This window comes from Salvelinus namaycush, chromosome 3 (genome assembly GCF_016432855.1).
Source record: "Salvelinus namaycush isolate Seneca chromosome 3, SaNama_1.0, whole genome shotgun sequence".
Classification (NCBI taxonomy): domain Eukaryota; kingdom Metazoa; phylum Chordata; class Actinopteri; order Salmoniformes; family Salmonidae; genus Salvelinus; species Salvelinus namaycush.
The window spans coordinates 61396708-61421244 of record NC_052309.1 but is presented as its reverse complement, the minus strand read 5'-3'; the positions used below and the strand labels follow the sequence as shown (position 1 = coordinate 61421244).

At 41.6% G+C, this 24537-nt stretch overlaps 2 protein-coding genes across 5 annotated transcripts in view; one reads left to right on the top strand and one right to left on the bottom strand.

Annotated features, from left to right (window-relative positions):
- The window catches only part of LOC120034287 (pre-B-cell leukemia transcription factor 1-like), a 44780-nt gene extending 41165 nt beyond the window's left edge, over positions 1-3615 (top strand). The window contains exon 8 of the mRNA XM_038980808.1: positions 78-3615. The gene's annotated coding sequence lies outside the window, so the exon portion shown is untranslated. The remainder of the gene's footprint in view (positions 1-77) is intronic.
- On the bottom strand, positions 1561-23674 carry lpar2a (lysophosphatidic acid receptor 2a). 4 transcript variants are annotated; one of them, XM_038980828.1, is made up of 7 exons: positions 23514-23674; positions 9576-9882; positions 9189-9306; positions 8834-8985; positions 8288-8466; positions 7710-7972; positions 1561-4509 (listed from the first exon to the last, which is right to left on the bottom strand). In XM_038980828.1, exons 2-7 carry the CDS (start codon positions 9875-9877, stop codon positions 4432-4434), a joined length of 1092 nt encoding a protein of 363 aa, XP_038836756.1. In that variant the 5' UTR covers positions 9878-9882; positions 23514-23674; the 3' UTR covers positions 1561-4431. The 4 variants fall into 4 exon arrangements, with proteins under 4 accessions (XP_038836756.1, XP_038836747.1, XP_038836773.1 ...); XM_038980819.1 differs by lacking the exon at positions 23514-23674 and adding an exon at positions 22680-22790; XM_038980845.1 differs by lacking the exon at positions 23514-23674 and adding an exon at positions 22680-22790 and having other exon boundaries at positions 9576-9807.
- Positions 23675-24537: the final 863 nt, after the last annotated feature.

Here is a 24537-nt window from a genome sequence, read left to right as displayed (position 1 = left end):
CCTATATTAAAAAGACTAACAAAACTAGCTGGCCAAATTGACATCTTTGTTTTTCTCTCCTGGTTCTTGCCTTCTAGACTAGCAACAGCTGGCAGGACAACACCCACCCCTCCTGTGTCACTTCTCCACCAGGTCCCCCTGGCAGCGTACACTCTGACACCTCCAACTGAGACACCCCTCTTCCTCCACCACAGAGACCTCTTTCTTTTGGGATATGCTCAGACTACCCACTTACACCCCCCCCCCCCCCCATCCTCCTTCCTGCCTACCTCTCCACTACCGGTCCGGACTGGGCAACTCATGCCAGGCGCTGTGTATACACACATACACACTCTCAAACACACACTTCTGTGGACTGTTAAGATGGACAAGTGAACAGAAGACATTTACCTTCCACACTACAGAAATTCTGGAGGTTCGTTTTTGTCTTCATATTGAATGAGGAGACTGACTGGCGCCTGATCATGACATCATAACCCCTCGCCGCCTCCAGGACCTTTGACCTTTGGGGAACTACTAACTCAACCTGGCTGTGTAGGGCAGGTGATGATCACTGATGATGTCTGTACATTACCTGTGTAAATGCTCATGTCAACTCCAGTGTTCACAGCCTGCCCATTACCTATCCCTTGTGAGGTTCTGGTGTTGACGCGTGTGATAGTAGTCACACACACACACTCTGGCGATACGGATCACAAGACGAGCTCTGCTCACCTTGCTTGTACCAAAGTGATGTCCTCTCTCCTCCTTCCCCCAACCTGATAGTTTTCACCCCCCTTCTGTTCCTCTGAGAACCAACTAGTAACACAAAGACACCGCTGTTGTTTCTCCCATCTTTTAGTATTGAGTGAGTGCATTATAGGTCAGACCATGCACACACACACACACCACCCACTTTTACAACCCCTCGTATGGAAGGTGGACACAGATCTGTCAAGCACAAACTTTTGCACCTTTTTACAGGTGCGTCTACCTGGCGACAGTAGTTCTGGGGAGTTGAGCATACAGTTGGCTTGAGGGCAGGACTGAAGATGGAGCGGGGAAATGAGCGATCCTCTTTAGTCCTTCAGAGGTCGTTTCTATCGCGTCCCCCTTCGGTTAGTCATCAAAAGCTATAGACTCTTTTGTAGGCGTTTACTTTCCTCTGTCAACTACTTTTAGTTGATTGTAGCCTTTTTCTTTCTAGTGTTTCACAAAGAAATGCACCAGCCACCAAATAAACAAAGTTTATTTATAGAACTTAAATGTGGTGTTGGGATGGTGAAATGGGTGGAATGAAATACATTTTGGGGCAGAGAGATGGCTATGTCATTGAGGGGACAAAATGTGACATGAAAATGTTAAAAAAATATTTGTGACCGTCTTCCAATGCATGTAGGCTTTTTAGGTGTTCAGTGATGGTTCTCATTTAAATATTCAAGTTATTTAGCTTCTTCACTTTTGTTTTCTCAAAGACACAGACCAAAAAGGAGTAATGCGTTATGCTGTATGTACAGAGTTCTTAGATGTTTCAATCGGGATGGGTTAATGAATACAGCCCAGCCTTACGGGGTAATGCTGGGCCGTATTCATTAGGAACTAAACAGGGAGGGACTTACCTGAATTTGTCCAACAAGAAAAGTTTTTTTGTTTTTTTTTGCCATTACTAAACATTTTTGCTACGGTGCAAAACGTTTCACTTTCGGTGTACACTAATGAATAGGACCCTGGGTTTATACTCCACCAAACGGTCTCTGGATCAGAACTTTGCTGGGGCATGCACTGAAGTGAGTGAAGTCACATAGAGGTTATGGAGTACATTCAGCCTTTACATTTTTTTAATCAGTTCGTCTTTGGTGAATTTAACAACTGTGGCCTCCCCACTAGCAGGGTATTGTTCAGTAGGGCGAAAACATTTTAAAACCGAGTGATACAGGTAGATGCTACTACCTGAACTTATCCAATAGGAATGCGTGTTTTTGGTTGCAAACCGTTTTGCTACGTTGTGCCCTACTGAACAGACAGGGCAAAAACTAATCTACTCATAATAATCTGTTTTGCTCACAGGCCACACTACAACTTTGCATCGTACCAAAAATACCAGTTACCAATAATGTAATTATGATGATTATATTTCACACAAAGTTGGTGAATAAAAAGTTTTCTGTTTTGGGGTAGAGGGAATTGTATTTGTATTTTTATGGTGTTGTCTGGCCTCACGTTGTTTAAGTTTGGGGTTATATGGGGGGGGGGGGGCTGTTATGTCTGTCACACTAGTGCTAAAGAATTGATTGTATTGTTGCTGAGGAGACGACAGAGCATCGTTGCCGTAGAGAGCACCTGTTCCATGGGAAGTCATGTTGTTTTCTCCCTTTACTCCATCTCAGAATCTGCATCCTATTGGTTTAGCTCTATGATTTGGCCAATCAGCAAGGGCTTTACTCTGTTAATAACTGTTACCAAAAAGGCACCACTGGTTTTATTACGATAAACAAGGTAGTCTTCAGTTTCTCTGATTTCATTTTATTTTTATTCAGCTTAAAATTGTTATTTACAATCATACATCAACTGTTAAGAGTACCGGGCATTTTGATAAAGGACAAACTATATATTAAACAGATATACAGACATCGTTACAGAGAACTCTTATATTGTATTACCCAAATTAGTGTCCTTGTTTACTGTTATTATAAACATTTCATATAGCTTATATCTTACAAATAATGCTACCACTACTACACCAAATTAGTCTTGTCTTTTTCTACCGGTCGTAAATGGATGTCACTGTACAGATTGTGGAATGTTCGTTTCTCTTTTTATAAACCCTCTGCTTTATTTTTGGGTGAGTTGCCTGATTGTTTGGTCTTTAATGTTCTCTTGAGGTTGGGGCAAGTTAATTTGTTCGTTTTTTAAAAATGATTATTTTCATATTTTAACTTGGTCTTTTTGTTATTTGGGGTTGCGGGTATTGTAGTTGTGTTTGGTACTGTGTGAATTCCAATTGGAACTTTTGTGAAACCGCATTTTAGCAATAACCGCTGAATTAATGCAAGAGCCATTGTTGGCCATCTTGCTAGCATATACCGTGAATGCATTTAATCAGCCCTTACCTCAACTGGGGGGAAAAACGTCTCTCACATTTTTAGAAATCCCTTGATTTCCCTTATCCATTTAACTTCGGCCATTTTGTCTGGATTGACCCTATTTTTTAAATATTTTGTGTTCTCCCAGTATTTTATAGTAACGATACAGTTAAACGTAAAAATGGAGCTACACCTATACAGGTTGAGCCAATATTGAGTCACATACTGTAGGATTCTACCACATAATATTCTATCTGCGACCGTAGAATTCCACAGCACCAAATCAAACGATACATTAAAGCCTTTGTCACTTTGTTTTGTTAGTATATTTGTATATTGCTCCCTCTTCTTCGTCCCCCTGTATTTGAAATACCCCCTCTCGTTTCTACCTCTGCCTCTTGTATATAAAACCCCACTGTTTCAAGACCTGTGAGTCTGTACGAACTCATTTTATACCTCAACTTTAGAATTGTTCTAGAACGAGTAAAAAGAATGACAAGTTGTAGTGTTCCTTATTAGAAGAAAAAAATGAATAAAATAATTGTGCTTTTCATTAATTGGTGGTTGGTTTTTATTTGTATGATTAGTCATTAATCTATGCTCTTGTGACATTTTATAATGACACCATTTGATGGTGTTTTACATACACCTTAGCCAAATACATTTAAACTCCGTTTTTCATAATTGAAACCCGCCTCTGTAGCTAAGTAGGTAAAGGTATAGCATGGCACTTGCAATGCCAGGGTTGTGGGTTCGATTCACAGGACCACCCGTACGCAAAATGTATGCATGCATGATCGAATGTCACGCAGTTTCACTTCTAGTAAATAGTGAAAGGGTGATATTCAGCTTAAATTCCAGGCTTCCCTATATCCCCATGCTGGTATTTTTAAAGCATCTCATGGCTCGTTATAATGTATCACAGAATTGAACTGTGGCACATGGAGGTAGTCTTTCCCTAAACAGTTTGGATGTTTATGAATATCCCAGTATTAGTGTAACGCATCTAGATAAACAAAAACATACTGTACACGTACAAACAAGCATCCCAAAATGTACACATGACAGTATGGCGTCATAAATAACCATATTGTCCCGTGCTTGTCCATTGTCCTCCTGTTTCAACCCCACTAACGGCTTTATTCAATCTGTATCACGGAAGTTCAGCGATTTAAATGTAAACGCAATGTTCCCGCAATCACAGTAAACGCTTCATATGTTAATCGGAAATCATCTTTAAATTTCTATGGCGCAATTTGTAACGCTTCAGCGACAGATTGAATAGAGGCCTACATTCATAAGTGGCTGTAGATCTTAATGTCCATGGTGTCAATATGATTTAATCCAGCTGTCAGGGTGAAGAGGCTTGTCACCACTCTGTCTTTATCAGCTGGAGGGCAGTAAAGTTGGCTTTCTCCTCTGATTTTACTTCACAACCATTATCTACCTGTGGGGAGCAGACACACAATATCGTCTTTACTGTTGAACAATATTAATCGTATAGTAACCTCTGCGTTCAGAAAGTATTCATACCCCTTGATTTACTCCACATTTTGTGTTACAGCCTGAATTCAATCTTTTGTTTCACCTATCTACAGTACACACAATAACCCATAATGACGAAGGTCCCGATTCTGATTTAGGAAATTAGGCCTTTCTTACGCACGTCTTTCCTTTTCACTTCTCAGTAGTTGGTATTCAGACTTACCTTGAGGTGCATTCCGGCCTTTGCAGGTGTGGTTCCCTTGCGCGCGCTGAATAAATAACTCAACCGCTAAAAACCCTTCCACTTGCGAGCCAATATTTCTCGGTGAGTTTATTCAATAAACCCTTTAAATATGGTGTACTATTCTAGTTAGAATTTTGTCCGATTAAGGCAGCCCCACGCACCTCTCTGATTCAGAAGGGTTGGGTTAAATGCGGGAGACACATTTCAGTTGAACAACTGACTAGGTATCCCCCTTTCCTTTATGTTTCTGCACCAACAGAGTATCAGTATTATGAAATCGACCAATGTAATTAAACGGAATGATAATATAGGCTAGACCACGTGAAGGGAAATAACAGTAAATTGGCAGTTGAATGTGTTATTAGGCCTATGGCTAGTGGTTAACACTTATGATAGAAATAGGAAAGCAAAAGTTGGTAGTCTATAATCAAGACATTCGAGAGTATCTCTGGATTTTAAAAGGCCATCTTTTAAATGCTGCATAATGGCACAGTATTTCATCAACTTTACTGTGGCGTATCTGTATATCTGTATGGCGTCAAATTCATTAAGCCCTAATCTATGGATTTCCCATTACAGGAAATACAGATATGCAAAAAAAGTAGGGGCCGTGGGTCAGAAAACTAGTCAGTATCTGGTGTGACCACCATTTGCCTCATGCAACGTGACATCTCCTTCGCATAGAGTTGATCAGGTTGTTGATTGTGGCATGTGGAATGTTGTCCCACTTTTCTTCACTGGCTGTGTGAAGTTGCTGGATATTGGGCGGGAACTGGAACATGCTGTCGTACACATCGATCCAGAACATCCCAAACATGCTCAATGGGTGACATGTCTGAGTATGCAGGCCATGGAAGAACTGGGATGTTTTCAAGATTCCAGGAATTGTGTACAGATCCTTGTGACATGGGGCTGTGCATTATCATGCTGATGAATGGCACGACAGGATCTCGTCACGGTATCTCTGTGCATTCAAATTGCCTTCGATGAAATACGATTGTGTTTGTTGTCCGTAGCTTATGCCTGTCTATACCATAACCCCACCGCCACCAATGGTACTCTTTTCACAGCTTTGACATCAGCAAACCACACATGCCATACATGGGGTCTGTGGTTATGAGGCCGGTTGAAGGTACTGCCAAATTCTCTAAAATGGAGCTGGCTTATGGTAGAGAAATTAACAATTATCTGGCAACAGCTCTGGTGGACATTCCTGCCGCCATCATGCCAATTGCAAGCTCCCTCAAAACTTCACATTTTAGTGGCCTTTTATTGTCCCCAGCACAAGGTGCACCTGTGTAATGACCATGCTGTTTAAACAGCTTATTGGTATGCCACACCTGTCAGCTGGATGAATTATCTTGGCAAAGAAGAAATGCTCACTAACAGGGATGTAAACAAAATCTGTGCAAACCATAAGCGAGAAAAGCTTTTTGAGTATAGAACATTTCTGGGATCTTTTATTTCAGCTTTACATGTTGCATTTATATTTTTCTTCAGTGTTGATGTGGAGCGACGGTGAACAGCAATTTTTAAGTCTTTACACAGATTTAATGGGATTCAAGTCAAGGCAAAGGGTGGCTACTTTGAGTTTCTTCAAATATAAAATAGATTGATTTATTTAACACTTTTTTGGTTACTACATGATTCCATAGTTTTGATGTCTTCACTATTATTCTACAATGTAGAAAATAGTAAAAATGAAAAACTCTGGAATGAGTAGGTGTGTCCAAACTTTTGACTGGTACTGTATGTAAATTGAATATTTTCAATACATTTGCTAAAATTTCTACATTTTTTTTTTCACTTTGTCATTATGGGGTATTATGTGTAGATGGGTGAGAAAAAAACATTTAATACATTTTGAATTCAGACTAACACAACAAAATGTGAAATAAGTCCAGGGCTATGAATAATTTATATAGATATCCTGTACATATTTTTTATTGTTGATACTTTCTGAAGGCACTGTATCTCTGCGTAGAGGCAGACACACAATATTGCTCAATATCATAAATAGTAATTGTTCACAAAGATAGCAGCACGCTGTGACAGTCACAAGTGTTAGGTTAAAGTCTAAAAGGGAGATTGAAAGGTGAAGAGGCATGAGATAAGGCAGGAAATTATAGAGTCACCGTTTAAATACATTTGGAATACAAAGCTCTCAAATGTGTTTTCTTTCAGAAATTATGTAATGATGGCAGACAAATCTATTTTGTCACAATGGAGCCCCTTAAAATCCAAACCAACGCATTCTGGAGAAAATATTACACAATGGTTTAGCTGTATGTAGTCTTTCGGTCTAAAGTTTGTTCTCCCGTAGGAAAAGATAAGGTATTCAAATTTTGATTGTGGAAAAAAAGTTGCAGAAGAGCACCAAGCAGAGAGAGCGGTTACAAGCATAGCACCACATCCACCAACCAAACTGATATTCCCATCAAATAATCCATTGGAATAAGTAGTTGGAATATGTGTCAGTCAGTCAAAGTTCAAGCCAGAGCAGTTTGGGGTAAAGAAAAAGATTGGTCACCCCTTGGCAATACCAGCTTCTGAATTATTGTAAGAAATTAAAATCGAGGTGAAACACACTGAGGGACAGAAACAAAAGAGGAAACGTGTCATGTGAGCCAGAATGGTAAATCGTTGTGAAGTAAAAGCACATTTTTAGATGTTGGAGAACAACAAAAAGCATGATTAGAACCCATACACCGTATAAAAAGCCTGTCTCAATCTTTACTTGATTCTTTGCACCCTCTCGCCTCGTTCTCAAAACCCATTAGACAAGAAGGTCCAAAGAGAGGGACCTTGGACCTAGTCCTATAATACAGTTGAGGAGGAGGTAAGGAGATAGGATGCCAGGAATCACAGGATTATTTTTGTTGAAAGAGTTGACCTGTAATCTTTCTGTGGTAACCTACCTCTGGTTGCAGTGTGTTGAACTCCACTGGGGACTGCTCCCCCTGGTGGTTAGAGCTCCTCCTACACAGGCAGCACAGGATACACTTAAAGGTCCTTCTCATCTCCTCGTCCCGGAAGGAGTATATAATAGGGTTAACCAGGGAGTTACACTCAGCCAGGATCAGACAGTACTTCTCATAGGTCAAGGCATGGCTGTCTTTACCCATGATCCCATCTAGCAACAGAGTCATCAGGCCCGGCGTCCAACAGATGACAAACACACCTAGGGAGAGGAAAGAAGCCAAGGAGGAAAACATGAGAGGATATGCCATACCCATGCCATTCACTTGTCAATTAAAACAAACGATTATGTTCCCCATAACCGTACAATAGTATGTATGTTTTAGAGAGTTGCATAGATCTGGAAAAAGGTTAGGTACCTTTTAGCAATGAGTAAGTAGGGATGTGCATGGAATGGAAATGATTTGAGAATAGAAACAGTCAAATAAAATGGCACGATTGTTGAACAGTATTAGGTTCAATAGCATCACACCCTCTTGGAAGTGTACGTTCCAGGCCAGTTCCAGATCCCACTCACCCAGTACAATAGAGATAGTCTTCATGAGGTTAAAGACAGTCTCGTTGTGCCTCAGATGGTGGGAGCTGTGCTGAGACATCCGTTTACCCTTACGTCTCACGTAGACATAGATACGTGCGTACACAGCCACCATGACAGAAAAGGTGAGCAGGTTGAGAGACGCCCAGAAGATCATATACCTGGAGAAGAAAAGACTTTGTCCTTTTTCTTTGTAGATCATGACAATTTGTCTTTTGCTTTAAACCCAACATCCTGGGACACACACACACATTGAAAGCCAAGGTCAGCCAGCCACACTGCAGAAGCACCCTTGGAGCAGATTTAGGCTAGATTAGTGCCTCGATCTAGGCTAGGGCACAACGGCAGGAGATGGCATCGAGGATACTTGGACGCCAACAACCCTCCAGTCCATTTGCCAGCTCACTCTCGACCAGGGGTCGTATGTATCAAGCATCTCAGAGTAGGACTGCTGGTTTAGGATCAGCTTTGCCCTTTAAATAACATTATATGGACAAGGGGGACCTGATCCTAGACCTAGCTGGTTACCTGCGGCTGTAGAGCGGGGCGATGATTGAGCAGTCGCTAAGCTGGCACTCACAGTTCCACCCCATGGAAGGGACCAGCCCCATGATGATAGACACTGCCCAGATGCACACGATCAGCAGCACCACACGCCGGTTGGTCATCTTGCTGTGCAGCTGCATAATCATAATACAAATAAACGTATAACACAGTACGTACATAGAGACCGCAAATCAATGTACATGATAAAAATAATACAAATAGAATTAAATGATAAAAACAAGTACAAACACATCATAAGATACTAAAAGAACAGCCAGACTAATTTAAAGCCAAAGGAAAGGCTTTGGAGTCTGTTAGAGATAGTTAGTCTTTTTACCTGCATGGTAATTATGGTCTGGTGACGCTCCACCGCCACAGCCAGCAGGTTGGCCACAGATGCCGTCAGGCTCATGTCCACCAGAGCATTCCTAATGAACCATTGCTGCTTGGACAGCCTGAAGAAGAAGAAGAAGATTCCTCTGTTGTCAACTGTCACAGAGACACTGAGATTAGTATGTCTTTTATCCAAACCCACTCGAGACACACATACATTACAAACACCTACTGAGAAGTTGGAAGTCACGGTCAGCCACAGTGTAGTGCCCGTAGAGCAGTTGAGGGTTAACTTTGCTTAAGGGCACAACGGCAGGTATCTAGGATACTGATTCGAACCAGTGACCCTCCGGTTACTGACCCGGCCTCTCTAGACTACTGTCCGCCCTACCTGATGGTCCAGGGTCCTGTGTTGAGCACGAGGTTGGTGTAGGCCAAGCCGGCGAACAGGTCCGCAGCGGCCATGTTGGCTAGCAGGAAGTAGATGGGGAAGTGGAAGCGTCGGTTGATGAAGATGGCCGCCATCACCATTATGTTGGACAGGATCATAATGAGGCAGATGGTCAGGCCCAGGACCACTACCACACAGTCCCTGACACGCCAGTCTCTGCTGATCTCCTTACCTACGTAATCGTAGAAGAAGGTGACGTTGTGGCTGTAGTCGCACGTGTTTCCCCTGCCACCGCTCTCCATGGCGGCTGGAGACAGACAGAATAGAATGGAATTCGGTAAAAGAAGGTGTGAGGCCCTTGGCTCCGCTAGGAGCTGAAAGGAAAAAGTAAAGTCAAATGAAGGTCTTCTCTGTATGGCATTACTTGGCCCATTCATAGATGCTAACTACCTTCAGCGCCTTATTGATGAAGGTATCCAGGTGACTTTCGTTAAGAGCCCCGATGCTTGCTCTAAACGTTAACATGGATCGCGGTACGGTTTTGGAAACCTATCTTTCATAATAATAAAATAAAAGGCTATATTACTACACACCTTTATAGGGATATTTTAGAGTTAGTATTCCCACACGGACATACAGTCGAAGTCGGAAGTTTACATACACTTAGGTTGGAGTCATTAAAACTCGTTTTTCAACCACTCCACAAATTTCTTGTTAACAAACTATAGTTTTGGCAAGATGGTTAGGACATTACTTTGTGTATGAAAAGTCATTTTTCTAAAAATTGTTTACAGACAGATTATTTCACTGTACCACAATCCAGTGAGTCAGAAGTTACATTAAGTTGACTGTGCCTTTAAACAGCTTGGAAAATTCCAGAAAATGATGTCCTGGCTTTAGAAGCTTCTGATAGGCTAATTGAAATACTTTGAGTCAATTGGAGGTGTACCTGTGGATGTATTTCAAGGCCTACCTTCAAACTCAGTGCCTCTTTGCTTGACATCATGGGAAAAAATTATAGACCTCCACAAGTCTGGTTCATCCTTGGGAGCAATTTCCAAACGCCTGAAGGTACCACATTCATATGTACAAGCAATCTGTCTCCTAGAGATGAACGTACTTTGGTATGAAAAGTGCAAATCAATCCCAGAACAACAGCAAAGGACCTTGTGAAAATGTTGGAGGAAACAGGTACAAAAGTATCTATATCCACAGTAAAACTTGTCCTATATCGACATAACTTGAAAGGCCGCTCAGCAAGGAAGAAGCCACTGCTCCAAAACCGCCATAAAAAAAGCCAGACTACAGTTTGAAACTGTGGCTTAAGGACAACAAAGTCAAGGTATTGGAGTGGCCATCACATAGCCCTGACCTCAATCCTATAGAAAATTTGTGGGCAGAACTGAAAAAGCATTTGCAAGCAAGGAGGCCTACAAACCTGACTCAGTTACACCAGCTCTGTCAAGAGGAATGGGCCAAAATTCACCCAACTTATTGTGGGAAGCTTGTGGAAGACTACCTGAAACATTTGACCCAAGTTAAACAATTTAAAGGCAATGCTACCAAATACTAATTGAGTGCGTGTAAACTTCTGACCCACTGGGAATGTGATGAAAGAAATAAAACCTGAAATTAATCATTCTCTACTATTATTCTGACATTTCACATTCTTAAAATAAAGTGGTGATCCTAACTGACCTAAGACAGGGAATTTTTACTAGGATTAAATGTCAGGAATTGTGAAAAAAATGTGGCTAAGGTGTATGTAAACTTCCAACTTCAACTGTATATATTAGTCTTTGTGGTTAAGCCCTAGCTGTTGCAAGAGTGTGCTTGCAGGCTAGGTCGGAGTCAGACCGAAACTTGATAAAGAGAAGTAACCACTGTCTGGCATTGACATTTTGATCTTGTGTGACAGTGGACAATGCTAATGAATTCAGAGAAACTACTGTACTAGGTTACCTTATAAGGTAACCTCAGCATATTGCTGTATACATACATTGACGTAGGTGATCATACCACTAGGGAGTGATGTATAAAATCAGCTGTGCTTTTAGGTGGGGTGCAGGACTTACTGTGAAACATACATGCTGTGTTTCCATTGTCACTTCTGTCTGCAATTGCATTAATAAAGGTTTGATTGATTTACTTAAAGATGATATTGTCTGACTGCTGATTTCACCAATAAGCCAATGATTGACAAGGAACCTACCCCGACAATACCCTAGACCCACTCCAATTCGCATACCATCCCAACAGATGACGCAATCACACTCCACACTGCCCTTTCCCACCTGGACAAAAGGAACACCTATGTGAGAATGCTGTTCATTGACTACTGCTCAGCGTTCAACACCATAGTGCCCACGAAGCTCATCACTAAGCTAAGGACCCTGGGATTAAACACCTTCCTCTGCAACTGGATCCTGAACTTCCTGACGGGCCGCCCCCAGGTGGTAAGGGTAGGCAACAAGACGTCTGCCATGCTGATCCTCAACACTGGGGCCCCTCAGGGTTGTGTACTTAGTCCCCTCCTGTACTCCCTGTTCACCCATGACTGCGTGGCCAAACGACTCCAACGCCATCATTAAGTTTGCTGACGACACAACAGTGGTAGGCCTGATCACCGATAACGTTGAGACAGCCTATAGAGAGGTCAGAGAACTGGCAGTGTGGTGCCAATACAACAACCTCTACCTCAACGTGAGCAAGACAAAGGAGCTGATCGTGGACGACAGGAAAAGGCGGGCCGAACAGGCCCCCATTAACATCAACGGAGATGTAGTGGAGCAGGTTGAGAGCTTCAAGTTCCTTGGTGTCCACATCACCAGCGAACTATCATGGTCCAAACACACCAAGACAGTCGTGAAGAGGGCACAACAAAACCTTTTCCCCCTTAGGAGACTGAAAATATTTGGCATGGGTCCTCAGATCCTCAAAAAGTTATACAGCTGCACCATCGAGAGCATCCTTACCGGTTGCATCACCGCCTGGTATGGCAACTTCTCGGCATCTGACCATAAGGCGCTACAGAGGGTAGTGCGTACGGCCCAGTACATCACTGGGGCCATGCTTTGACACAGAACTAACATCAACAACATGCATGATAGTCTTTCATGGTTGAGGTTTGAGGAGAAATGTACTACTTCTCTAGTCTTTTTAAGAAACATGTGTTGAAAATGCCAAACGACTTGTATAATCTATTTGCATACACTTCAAAACAGATATACAGTACCAGTCAAAAGTACACCTACTCATTCAAAGATTTTTCTTTATTTGTACTATTTTCTACATTGTAGAATAATAGTGAAGACATTTAATTACCGTTTATATTTTTTGTTTTTCCCTCACTCAACTTTTTTTCATTCAACTTTTTCACTCCGGAAGCTTTATCTGGACATGGTTCGTCAGGACCTCCAACAGCCGAAGCTAAGTAGTAACATTAACATGATGCCTTCTAATTGCAGTAGCTGTACTCATAATATACAGGAGAACGATCGCCTTACGGCGAGGATAGCTGTGCTGCAAGCCCAGCTTCAGACGCAATCGTTAGGCAAGGGTAATTTCAGTGTAGGAAAGGATGAAACAGCGTCTGTGCCACCAATAAGTACAGATAGTAACGTTAGTATAAATCCCCTCGCACGGTCCCCGCAGCCGGACAACTTTCTCATGGCTTCTGGAGGGAAATGCTGTAGGAATGCTCAACCGGTGTCGCTCATTCAGCCGACAGAAACTTTCAACCGGTTTTCCCCCATTAAGCAGCGAGTCGGAGTCTGAGGCCGAGCCTTCTCTTGTCTCTACACCTCCCGTTACGGGGTCTGAGACGCCGAAGCGTCCCACCATTAGCTCTGACAAATTGAAAACCCTAGTCATTGGCGACTCCATTACCCGCAGTATTAGACTTAAAACGAATCATCCAGCGATCATACACTGTTTACCAGGGGGCAGGGCTACCGACGTTAAGGCTAATCTGAAGATGGTGCTGGCTAAAGCTAAAACTGGCGAGTGTAGAGAGTATAGAGATATTGTTATCCACGTCGGCACCAACGATGTTAGGATGAAACAGTCAGAGGTCACCAAGCTCAACATAGCTTCAGCGTGTAAATCAGCTAGAAAGATGTGTCGGCATCGAGTAATTGTCTCTGGCCCGCTCCCAGTTAGGGGGAGTGATGAGCTCTACAGCAGTCTCACAACTCAATCGCTGGTTGAAAACTGTTTTCTGCCCCTCCCAAAAGATAAAATGTATAGATAATTGGCCCTCTTTCTGGCACTCACCCACAAACAGGACCAAGCCTGGCCTGCTGAGGAGTGACAGACTCCATCCTAGCTGTAGGGGTGCTCTCATCTTATCTACCAACATAGACAGGGCTCTAACTCCTCTAGCTCCACAATGAAATAGGGTGCAGGCCAGGCAGCAGGCTGTTAGCCAGCCTGCCAGCTTAGTGGAGTCTGCCACTAGCACAGTCAGTGTAGTCAGCTCAGCTATCCCCATTGAGACCGTGTCTGTGCCTCGACCTAGGTTGGGCAAAACTATACATGGCAGTGTTCGCCTTAGCAATCTCACTAGGATAAAGACCACCTCCATTCCTGCCATTATTGAAAGAGATCGTGATACCTCACATCTCAAAATGGGGCTACTGAATGTTAGATCCCTCACTTCAAAAGCAGTTATAGTCAATGAACTAATCACTGATCATAATCTTGATGTGATTGGCCTGACTGAAACATGACTAAAGCCTGATGAATTTACTGTGTTAAATGAGGCCTCACCTCCTGGTTACACTAGTGACCATATCCCCCGTGCATCCCGCAAAGGCGGAGGTGTTGCTAACATTTACGATAGCAAATTTCAATTTACAAAATTGAAAATCGTTTTCGTCTTTTGAGCTTCTAGTCATGAAATCTATACAGCCTACTCAATCACTTTTTATAGCCACTGTTTACAGGCCTCCTGGGCCATATACAGCGTTCCTCACTGAGTTCCTATCGGACCTTGTAGTCGTAGCAGATAATATTCACATTTTTGGTGATTATAATATTCACATGGAAAAGTCCACAGACCCACTCCAAAAGTCTTTCAGAGCCATCATTGACTCAGTGGGTTTTGTCCAACATGTCTCTGGACCTACTCACTGTCACTATCATACTCTGGACCTAGTTTTGTCCAATGGAATAAATGTTGTGGATCTTAATGTTTTTCCTCATAATCCTGGACTATCGGACCACCATTTTATTACGTTTGCAATCGCAACAAATAATCTGCTCAGACCCCAACCAAGGAGCATCAAAAGTCGTGCTATAAATTCTCAGACAACACAAAGATTCCTTGATGCCCTTCCAGACTCCCTCTGCCTATCCAAGGATGTCAGAGGACAAAAATAAGTTAACCACCTAACTGAGGAACTCAATTTAACCTTGCGCAATACCCTAGATACAGTTGCACCCCTAAAAACTAAAAACATTTGTCATAAGAAACTAGCTCCCTGGTATACAGAAAATACCCGAGCTCTGAAGCAAGCTTCTAGAAAACTGGAACGGAAATGTTGCCACACCAAACTGGAAGTCTTCCGACTAGCTTGGAAAGACAGTACCGTGCAGTATCGAAGATCCTTTACTGCTGCTCGATCATCCTATTTTTCCAACTTAATTGAGGAAAATAAGAACAATCCGACATTTATTTTTGATACTGTCGCAAAGCTAACTACAAAGCAGCATTCCCCAAGTGAGGCTGGCTTTCACTTCAGTAGTAATAAATTCATGAACTTCTTTGAGGAAAAGATCATGATCATTAGAAAGCAAATTACGGACTCCTCTTTAAATCTGCGTATTTCTCCAAAGCTCAGTTGTCCTGAGTCTGCACAACTCTGCCAGGACCTAGGATCAAGAGAGACAATTGAGTGTTTTAGTACTATATCTCTTGACACAATGATGAAAATAATCATGGCCTCTAAACCTTCAAGCTGCATACTGGACCCTATTCCAAATAAACTACTGAAAGAGCTGCTTCCTGTGCTTGGCTACGTTGGCTATGTTGAACATAATAAACGGCTCTCTATCCACCGGATGTGTACCAAACTCACTTAAAGGGGCAGTAATAAAGCCTCTCTTGAAAAAGCCAAACCTTGACCCAGAAAATATAAAAAACTATCGGCCTATATCGAATCTTCCATTTCTCTCAAAAGTTTTAGAAAAGCTGTTGCGCAGCAACTCACTGTCTTCCTGAAGACAAACAATGTATACGAAATGCTTCAGTCTGGTTTTAGACCCCATCATATCACTGAGACTGCACTTGTGAAGGTGGTAAATGACCTTTTAATGGCATCAGAGCGAGGCTCTGCATCTGTCCTCGTGCTCCTAGACCTTAGTGCTGCCTTTGATACCATCGATCACCACATTCTTTTGGAGAGATTGGAAACCCAAATTGGTCTACACGGACAAGTTCTGGCCTGGTTTAGATCTTATCTGCCGGAAAGATATCAGTTTGTCTCTGTGAATGGTTTGTCCTCTGACAAATCAACTGTAAATTTCGGTGTTCCTCAAGGTTCCGTTTTAGGACCACTATTGTTTTCACTATATATTTTACTTCTTGGGGATGTCATTTGAAAACAATGTTAACTTTCACTGCTATGCGGATGACACACAGCTGTACATTTCAATGAAATATGGTGAAGCCCCAAAATTGCCCTCGCTAGAAGCCTGTGTTTCAGACATAAGGAAGTGGATGGCTGCAAACTTTCTACTTTTAAACTCCGACAAAACAGAGATGCTTGTTCTAGGTCCCAAGAAACAAAGAGATCTTCTGTTGAATCTGACAATTAATCTTAATGGTTGTAAAGTCGTCTCAAATAAAACTGTGAAGAACCTCGGCGTTACTCTGGACACTGATCTCTCTTTTGACGAACATATCAAGACTGTTTCAAGGACAGCTTTTTTCCATCTACGTAACATTGCAAAAATCAGAAACTTTCTGTCCAAAAATGATGCAGAAAAATGTATCCATGCTTTTGTTACTTCTAGGTTAGACTACTACAATGCTCTACTTTCCGGCTACCCGGATTAAGCACTAAATAAACTTCAGTTAGTGCTAAATACGGCTGCTACAATCCTGACTAGAACCAAAACATTTGATCATATTACTCCAGTGCTAGCCTCCCTACACTGGCTTCATGTTAAGGCAAGGGCTGATTTCAAGGTTTTACTGCTAACCTACAAAGCATTACATGGGCTTTCTCCTACCTATCTTTCCGATTTGGTCCTGCCGTACATACCTACACGTACGCTACGGTCACAAGACGCAGGCCTCCTAATTGTCCCTAGAATTTCTAAGCAAACAGCTGGAGGCCGAGCTTTCTCCTAGAGAGCTCCATTTTTATGGAATGGTCTGTCTACCCATGTGAGAGACGCAGACTCGGTCTCAACCTTTAAGTCTTTACTGAAGACTCATCTCTTCAGTGGGTCATGTGATTGAGTGTAGTCTGGCCCAGGAGTGTGAAGGTGAACGGAAAGGCTCTGGAGCAACGAACCGCCCTTGCTGTCTCTGCCTGGCCGGTTCCCCTGTCTCCACTGGGATTCTCTGCCTCTAACCCTATTACAGGGGCTGAGTCACTGGCTTACTGGTGCTCTTTCATGCTGTCCCTAGGAGGGGTGCGTCACTTGAGTGGGTTGAGTCACTGACGTGATCTTCCTGTCTGGGTTGGCGCCCCCCTTGGGTTGTGCCGTGGTGGAGATCTTTGTGGGCTATACTCGGTCTCAGGATGGTAAGTTGGTGGTTGAAGATATCCCTCTAGTGGTGTGGGGGCTGTGCTTTGGCAAAGTGGGTGGGGTTATATCCTTCCTGTTTGGCCCTGTCTGGGGGTATCATCGGATGGGGCCACAGTGTCTCCTGACCCCTCCTGTCTCAGCCTCCAGTATTTATGCTGCAGTAGTTTATGTGTCGGGGGGCTAGGGTCAGTTTGTTATATCTGGAGTACTTTTCCTGTCTTATCCGGTGTCCTGTGTGAATTTAAGTATGATCTCTCTAATTCTCTCTTTCTCTCGGCGGACCTGAGCCCTAGGACCATGCCTCAGGACTACCTGGCATGATGACTCCTTGCTGTCCCCAGTCCACCTGGCCGTGCTGCTGCTCCAGTTTCAACTGTTCTGCCTGCGGCTATGGAACCCTGACCTGTTCACCGGACATGCTACGTGTCCCAGACCTGCTGTTTTCAACTCTCTAGAGACAGCAGGAGCGGTAGAGATACTCTTAATGATCGGCTGTGAAAAGCCAACTGACATTTACTCCTGAGGTGCTGACTTGCTGCACCCTCGAGAAACTACTGTGATTATTATTATTTGACCATGCTGGTCATTTATGAACATTTGAACATCTTGGCCATGTTCTGTTATAATCTCCACCCGGCACAGCCAGAAGAGGACTGGCCACCCCTCATAGCCTGATTCCTCTCTAGGTTTTGGCCTTTCTAGGGAGTTTTTCCTAGCCACCGTGCTTCTACACCTGCATTGGATGCTGTTTGGGGTTTTAGGCTGGGTTTCTGTACAGCACTTTGAGATATCAGCTGATGTAAGAAGGGCTATATAAATACATTTGATTTGATATAAAATCTATGAAATAACACATATGGAATCATGTAGTAACCAAAAAAGTGTTAAATAAATCAAAACATATTTTATATATGAGATTCTTCAAGGTAGCCACCCTTTGCCTATAGAAGATAGCCCTATTTGGTAAAAGACTAAGTCCATATTATGGCAAGAACAGCTCAAATAAGCAAAGACTAACAGTCCATCATTACTTTAATACATGAATGTCAGTCCGGAAAAATTCAAGAACTTTGAAAGTTTCTTCAAGTGCAGTCGCATAAACCATCAAGCGCTATGATGAAACTGGCTCTCATGAGGACCGACACAGGAAAGGAAGACCCAGAGTTACCTCTGCTACAGAGGATAAGTTCATTAGAGTTACCAGCCTCATAAATTGCAGCCCAAATAAATGCTTCACTAAGTTCAAGTAACAGACGCATCTCAACATTAACTGTTCAGAGGAGACTGTGTAAATCAGGCCTCAAATTGCTGCAAAGGAACCACTATTAAAGGATACCAATAATAAGAAGAGACTTGCTTGGGCCAAGAAACACGAGCAATGGACATTAGACTGGTGGAAATCTGTCCTTTGGTCTGATGAGTCCAAATTTGAGATTTTTGGTTCCAACCGCCGTGTCTTTGTGAGACACAGAGTAGGTGAACGGATGACCTCTGCATGTGTGGTTCCCACCGTGAAGCATGGAGGAGGAGGTGTGATGGTGCTTTGCTGGTGACACGGTCTGTGACATATTTAGAATTCAAGGCACACTTAACCAGCATGGCTACCACAGCATTCTGCAGCGATTCGCCATCCCATCTGGTTTGGGCTTAGTGGGACTATCATTTGTTTTTCAACAGAACAATGACCCAACACACCTCCAGGCTGTGTAAGGGCTATTTGATCAAGAAAGCGAGTGATGGAGTGCTGCATCAGATGACCTGGCCTCAACCCAATTGAAGGAAAAGCAGCCAACAAGTGCTCAGCATATGTGGAATAGCATTCCAAGTGAAGCTGGTTGAGAAAATGCCAAGAGTGTGCAAAGCTGTCATCAAGGCAAAGCGTGGCTACTTTGAAGAATATAAAATATATTTTGATTTGTTTAACACATTTTTGGTTACTACGTGTGTTATTTTATAGTTTGTGTCTTTACTATTATTCTACAATGTAGAAAACAGTAAAAATAAAGAAAAACCCTTGAATTGGTAGGTGCGTCCAAACTTTTGACTGGTACTGTACATACCCCACCAGACACACCACTATGGGTTTCTTCACCGTACCCAAAACAAAAACAGAATTCATGCGTCACTCAGTTATGTAATGCTCTGCCACCAGAGGTTAGTCAGGCAAAAAGCAAGTTTCGCTTTAGAAAACAGATTAAAAAAACATTGTATCACAATGCCTATCCTCTTTCTAAAGTTCTAATTTAACTATACTGTACATAGGAATATGTTTATGTATATTGGAATAGTGTGTAAATTGTATTTTTGTTGTCGCTTGGTGTCGTTCCAATTTATAACTCTTATTTTATATATAGAATTTCATGCAATGTTGTTCTCGTTTATAACTGTTCTGTACTTTGTCATGCATTTGTATGTTTTATGTGGACCCAGGAAGAGTAGCTGCTGCATGTGCAGTGACTAGTTGGGATCCTAATAACTAACTGTAGTGAACTATAGTCTACTCTACTGAACTATACTTTTATTTACTGTACTGTGCTGTCCAAACTTCCATCCGGACCGTACCAAATCTGAACCAATCATCGACGTCTATGCTTGGCTAACCTCGTCCCCAGGCTATTGCGCAGAGCGCATATAAGCCTGGGGTATCAACCACTCAAAGTTGGTGTTAGTGGGAGTGACCATTGAATTATATGGGAGTAACCTACTGAGTAAAGTATTTGTCATCACTTAATTTTAGCGAATCACACAAGTGCAAGGCGTGGCTCTGTGCTTGTGGTGTGCTAATGTACTGGGGGGGTTAAGGGGAAGGATTTGTGGGAGCTGATTGCTTGGCCGATTAAGCCAGAAGTGTCTGCGTACGAGAGTAATGTTTGGGCAAATGAAGGCCGGTTCAGACGTTTGTGGACGTTGAAATCAAAGCCAGGGTTAATTTGTCCAGACTTTTTAATCTTGCTTTGTCCAGACGACAGAAAGAAAACAGTTATCAGCGGAAAGGAGGACAGTAGCCAGTGACCCAATTGTGGTTTGTGACTACTTTGATTTCCTATTGTAGCCATTTAAATTGCAGAACTTCCGTTACCGATTTTTTGCAAATCTGTTACCAATTTGGTAATAATTCATAATCAAAATGAATATCCGTAAAACAACTATAACTAATTGATAGGTCTACCTTTACTTGTTACTTCTGTGAACTTTCATTATTCTCCCTCATGAGGAATCTTAAATATCTTAAAGATATGTGGGTTTTTGGTAACGGAATTTCAAGACACAAGGCAATGTTTCTTAAACTTACAGAAGGCAGAAAAAATATCCTGAACTAAATATAAGTGTTGATAACTTGGCAGGGGTATTTCTAATACCTTTTAAGACTTTTTTCTGGTAGATATTTTCTAAACCCCTTTTTCATCTGACAATAAATCAAAGCCTTTGCTTATTCCACATTTATTGAATGGAATATTGTTGAAAAATGTATACATGCCTTAATATAAAAAATAAAAAAAGACTCATAGCTTTCATTTAACACCCAATTTGATATGCTTCTATAAACTTTTACATGGAAATGACCACACACATCATAAGGATCTCTGCAAATCTGTTACAGTAACAGGCATCTTTTTTCTTTGAAAGATTCTTTCTTGCTGATATGAAAGATAAGGGCCATATATTTTGAAAAAAACTTTAAAACACAGCATCGTAATTGCAGTTCACACAGAGCCAGCTGTGGGCGAAGCTAACCGCTGAAAACCCCTATACAGAGGTAGGCAGTAGGCACTACTGTTTTCTATTTTTATTTTATTTAACTAGGCAAGTCAGTTAAGAACAAATTATTATTTACAATGACAGCCTACACCAGCCAAACCCGGACAACGCTGGGCTAATTGTGCGCCGCCCTATGGGACAACCAATCACGGCCGGATGTGATACAGCCTGGATTCGAATCAGGGACTGTAGTGATGCCTCTTGCACTGAGATGCAGTAAACCACTGCGCCACTCGGGAGCCCTATACTAGACACCCTGTGCAAGATGTGATATAGGCTTACTGACAGTAGTTGCCTCCACTGATTCTACCCCCTTAGGCCTATTATGGGATGGTTTCTTCCACAAAAAGGCATGTGTCAACCAGCAGAGTGCAGGTTGAGTGTGTGAACTCAACCTGGTCTCAAAGCATTTCGTATTATTTTGGAACGAAATCCGAGACACTGCTTTTAGTAAGATTTTACATTTGCTATGGTTACATAAGACAGATGGTTACATAAGTCAAAAACTAAAAGAGGGGAGTTGGTCAGGGTGGATGGGTATAACGTGAATGCCTAGCAACCCAAAGGTCGCGAGTTCGAATCTCATCATGGACAATTTTAGCATTTTAGCAACTTTTCAACTATTTACTACTTTTTAGCTACTTTGGAACTACTTAGCATGTTAGCTAACACTTCCCCTAACCTTAACAATTTTAGCTAAACCTTCAACTAACCGTAACCTTATGTTAGCTAACCCTTCCCCTAACCTTAAGTCTTTTAGCTAACTATTACCTTTACCCTTTAACCTAACTCCTAAACATAACCCTAATCCCTAGCCTAGATAACGATAGCGAGCTAGCCACCTAGCTAGAAGTCATAACATATACACTATGTTCCGAATTTGCAAAATATATGTTAACAAATTCATAACATATAATACAAATGTAATTTGTAAATAATCATATGAAATGGGTGATGGGCATACACAAATTAATTCATACCATATGAAATGTAACATATACTAAATGCAGTACTCGGATTTACGTACAGAATAATACGAAATGCTCTGACACCAGGTTGCTGAATTGTATTCTAATAATGTGTGTGAATAAACAATCTGATCGCGCTGCGCACTGTTGCAAAATAACAATTTGACAGATATCCAGTTTTTCAAGTTAAACTTAGAACATTGTGCAAGACCAAAACACCAAACCTTATAGTTAAACTTTACATTTTCTTGAACAAACATAAAAAGGTCTACGTGACATTGTTTTATTCCCTCTGTAAAATCAGGTGTAAACAAAGGCATAAGGTACGGTGAAGGTACGGTAGTACTTGAAGAAAATCGGAAAGGTTTACGGAATGACGCCTAGGTCAATTAAGAAGTTAAAGCTTTGTTTTAACTCTTATGACAAAACAAGTGCAGATTTTTTCAGAATAAATACAGCGACTAAAAGTAGACTACTGTGATTGTCATATCTGACTACACACAATTTGATCAACGCTGGACCTGACGTGAGTTTGTAATTGAATTACCGAAACCCACATTATACAACCAAGAATAATCATGCGTAGGCCTATAATAATAAACATTCAGTTGCTTACCGCTGTTTTAGAACAACGTTCCCCTCCAATATAACCCGAAATGCAATTTATATGTTGAACACTTCCAACAGGTAAATGTACCTTTTCGCCCTCAGGGGCCAGGGTTCCGGTCTAAAAGCACGGTTTTGACTGCTCCTACAGTTTTGCTTCGGTACTGCAGATTAACTGACGCCCGGCCCAGAATGACAAATTCCATACACGGCCACATAAACAAGTCAAATAACCAATAAGACACCACCTACAGCCAAAGTCAGTAAAGATGTCTAAGTTAAATTTATATGTAAGTTTTTGGAGACCTGACCAAATTTACATCGAAATGTAAGTTATAGATCCGTCACACGTTGAAAGCAAGTCTAAAAAGCGCTAGATCTGTTCTATGTGCGCTATTTCTATGCTTCCCTGAGTTTCATTTTTGCATCTTTTACTTTCGATTTTGTACACCAGCTTCAAAACCCTATACAATAAATGTTGGTTATTGAAAATATATTTCACAGCAGTTTAGATGTTACAATCATACTATAAACTGCATGTTTTATCACAAACTGAAATTAGGCAAACTATTGGAATTTTTGCAAGCAGGAAATGGCAGAGCGATTTCTGCATATTGCACCTTTGACATTTTATATTCATCCAAAGTCTGCCATGTTTTAGGATAATGTGATGACGTTGTCGCTGCTCCCTGTGCGCACTGAGTGCTTGTGGTTATGTGATGTTGATCCATAAAAACCGGATGCAACCCGGAAATAAACGGCCCATGTATTGGCAATATGCGAACGTGAGTAGATAACCTTGGGTTACGATCAAATCACTTATGACACACCCTCGTTCACTTACCCTCTCCTTATGCCCTTGGGGGAATCCCTGTCGCCATCTTGGTGGGTGGTCCAAATGATTAGCCAAGCAAGGGAAGTTTGCAACGTAAGCCCCTCAGCCTTCGTTTTTAGTTGGCTTTGCGAGTGTACTATTATGTTCACTCCCGGGCCTGAAACTCCCCATAATTCAATTTGCGACGATTGTACATCCGCTAAGAAAAGTCCGCGAAAACTTAAACAACATCATTGGAGATGTCAACATAGAAGTGTAAGTAAAAACGAATGCAAATAAGTTAGAAATTGTACTACTACGTAAAAAGTAAATATGTTTGTTTGGTTATCTTTTTGGAAATTGTAGAAATAAAACATTTTCCTTCAGAAGTTCCAGCTAGGCAGGCTAACGTTAGTTAGCTAATTCATTTGCTAGCTTTCATACAGTAGGTATATATTAATAATAATATATTTAATATAAGTAGACATGCACTCATAATTGAATGTAGCGCATATAAAGCACCCACAAGCCACCGGTGGCTGAAAACACAATCATCGCGGGATGAACGAGTGACGAATTTCCAGTCAAGGGTGGTCCATTTAAATCATTCCTTGATTGATAGTGCCAAAAAGGAGATTGGCCTGTGGTTCAAGCCAGAGGAGATGGTTGAGTACAAGAGCTGCCAACATGGATTCCTGTATGAGTAAATAAAATGAAAACCATTTTGAATGCTGTTGATCTGGAATTGTTCATGTACCTTGTGACTTTAAAGCACTTACAAATGTCAATAAAAACAATCATGAAGTAGAAAAAAAAGGGGGAAAAAATCATTCCTCCTTTAAAAATATTATATATATATTTTTTATTAAACACAAGTGTATATATAAATAATATACAAAGAACAATTGTGCTAGGGGGTACAATGGCAGGACCTTAAGGGACATACATAGAATTCTAAGTGTAACAGCTTTTTTGTTTTTTGTTGTTCAATTTATTTTTGTAAGGTAAGAAAATGTGGTGTTTTGTTTGTAAATTTGCATTTGTGAATATGGAA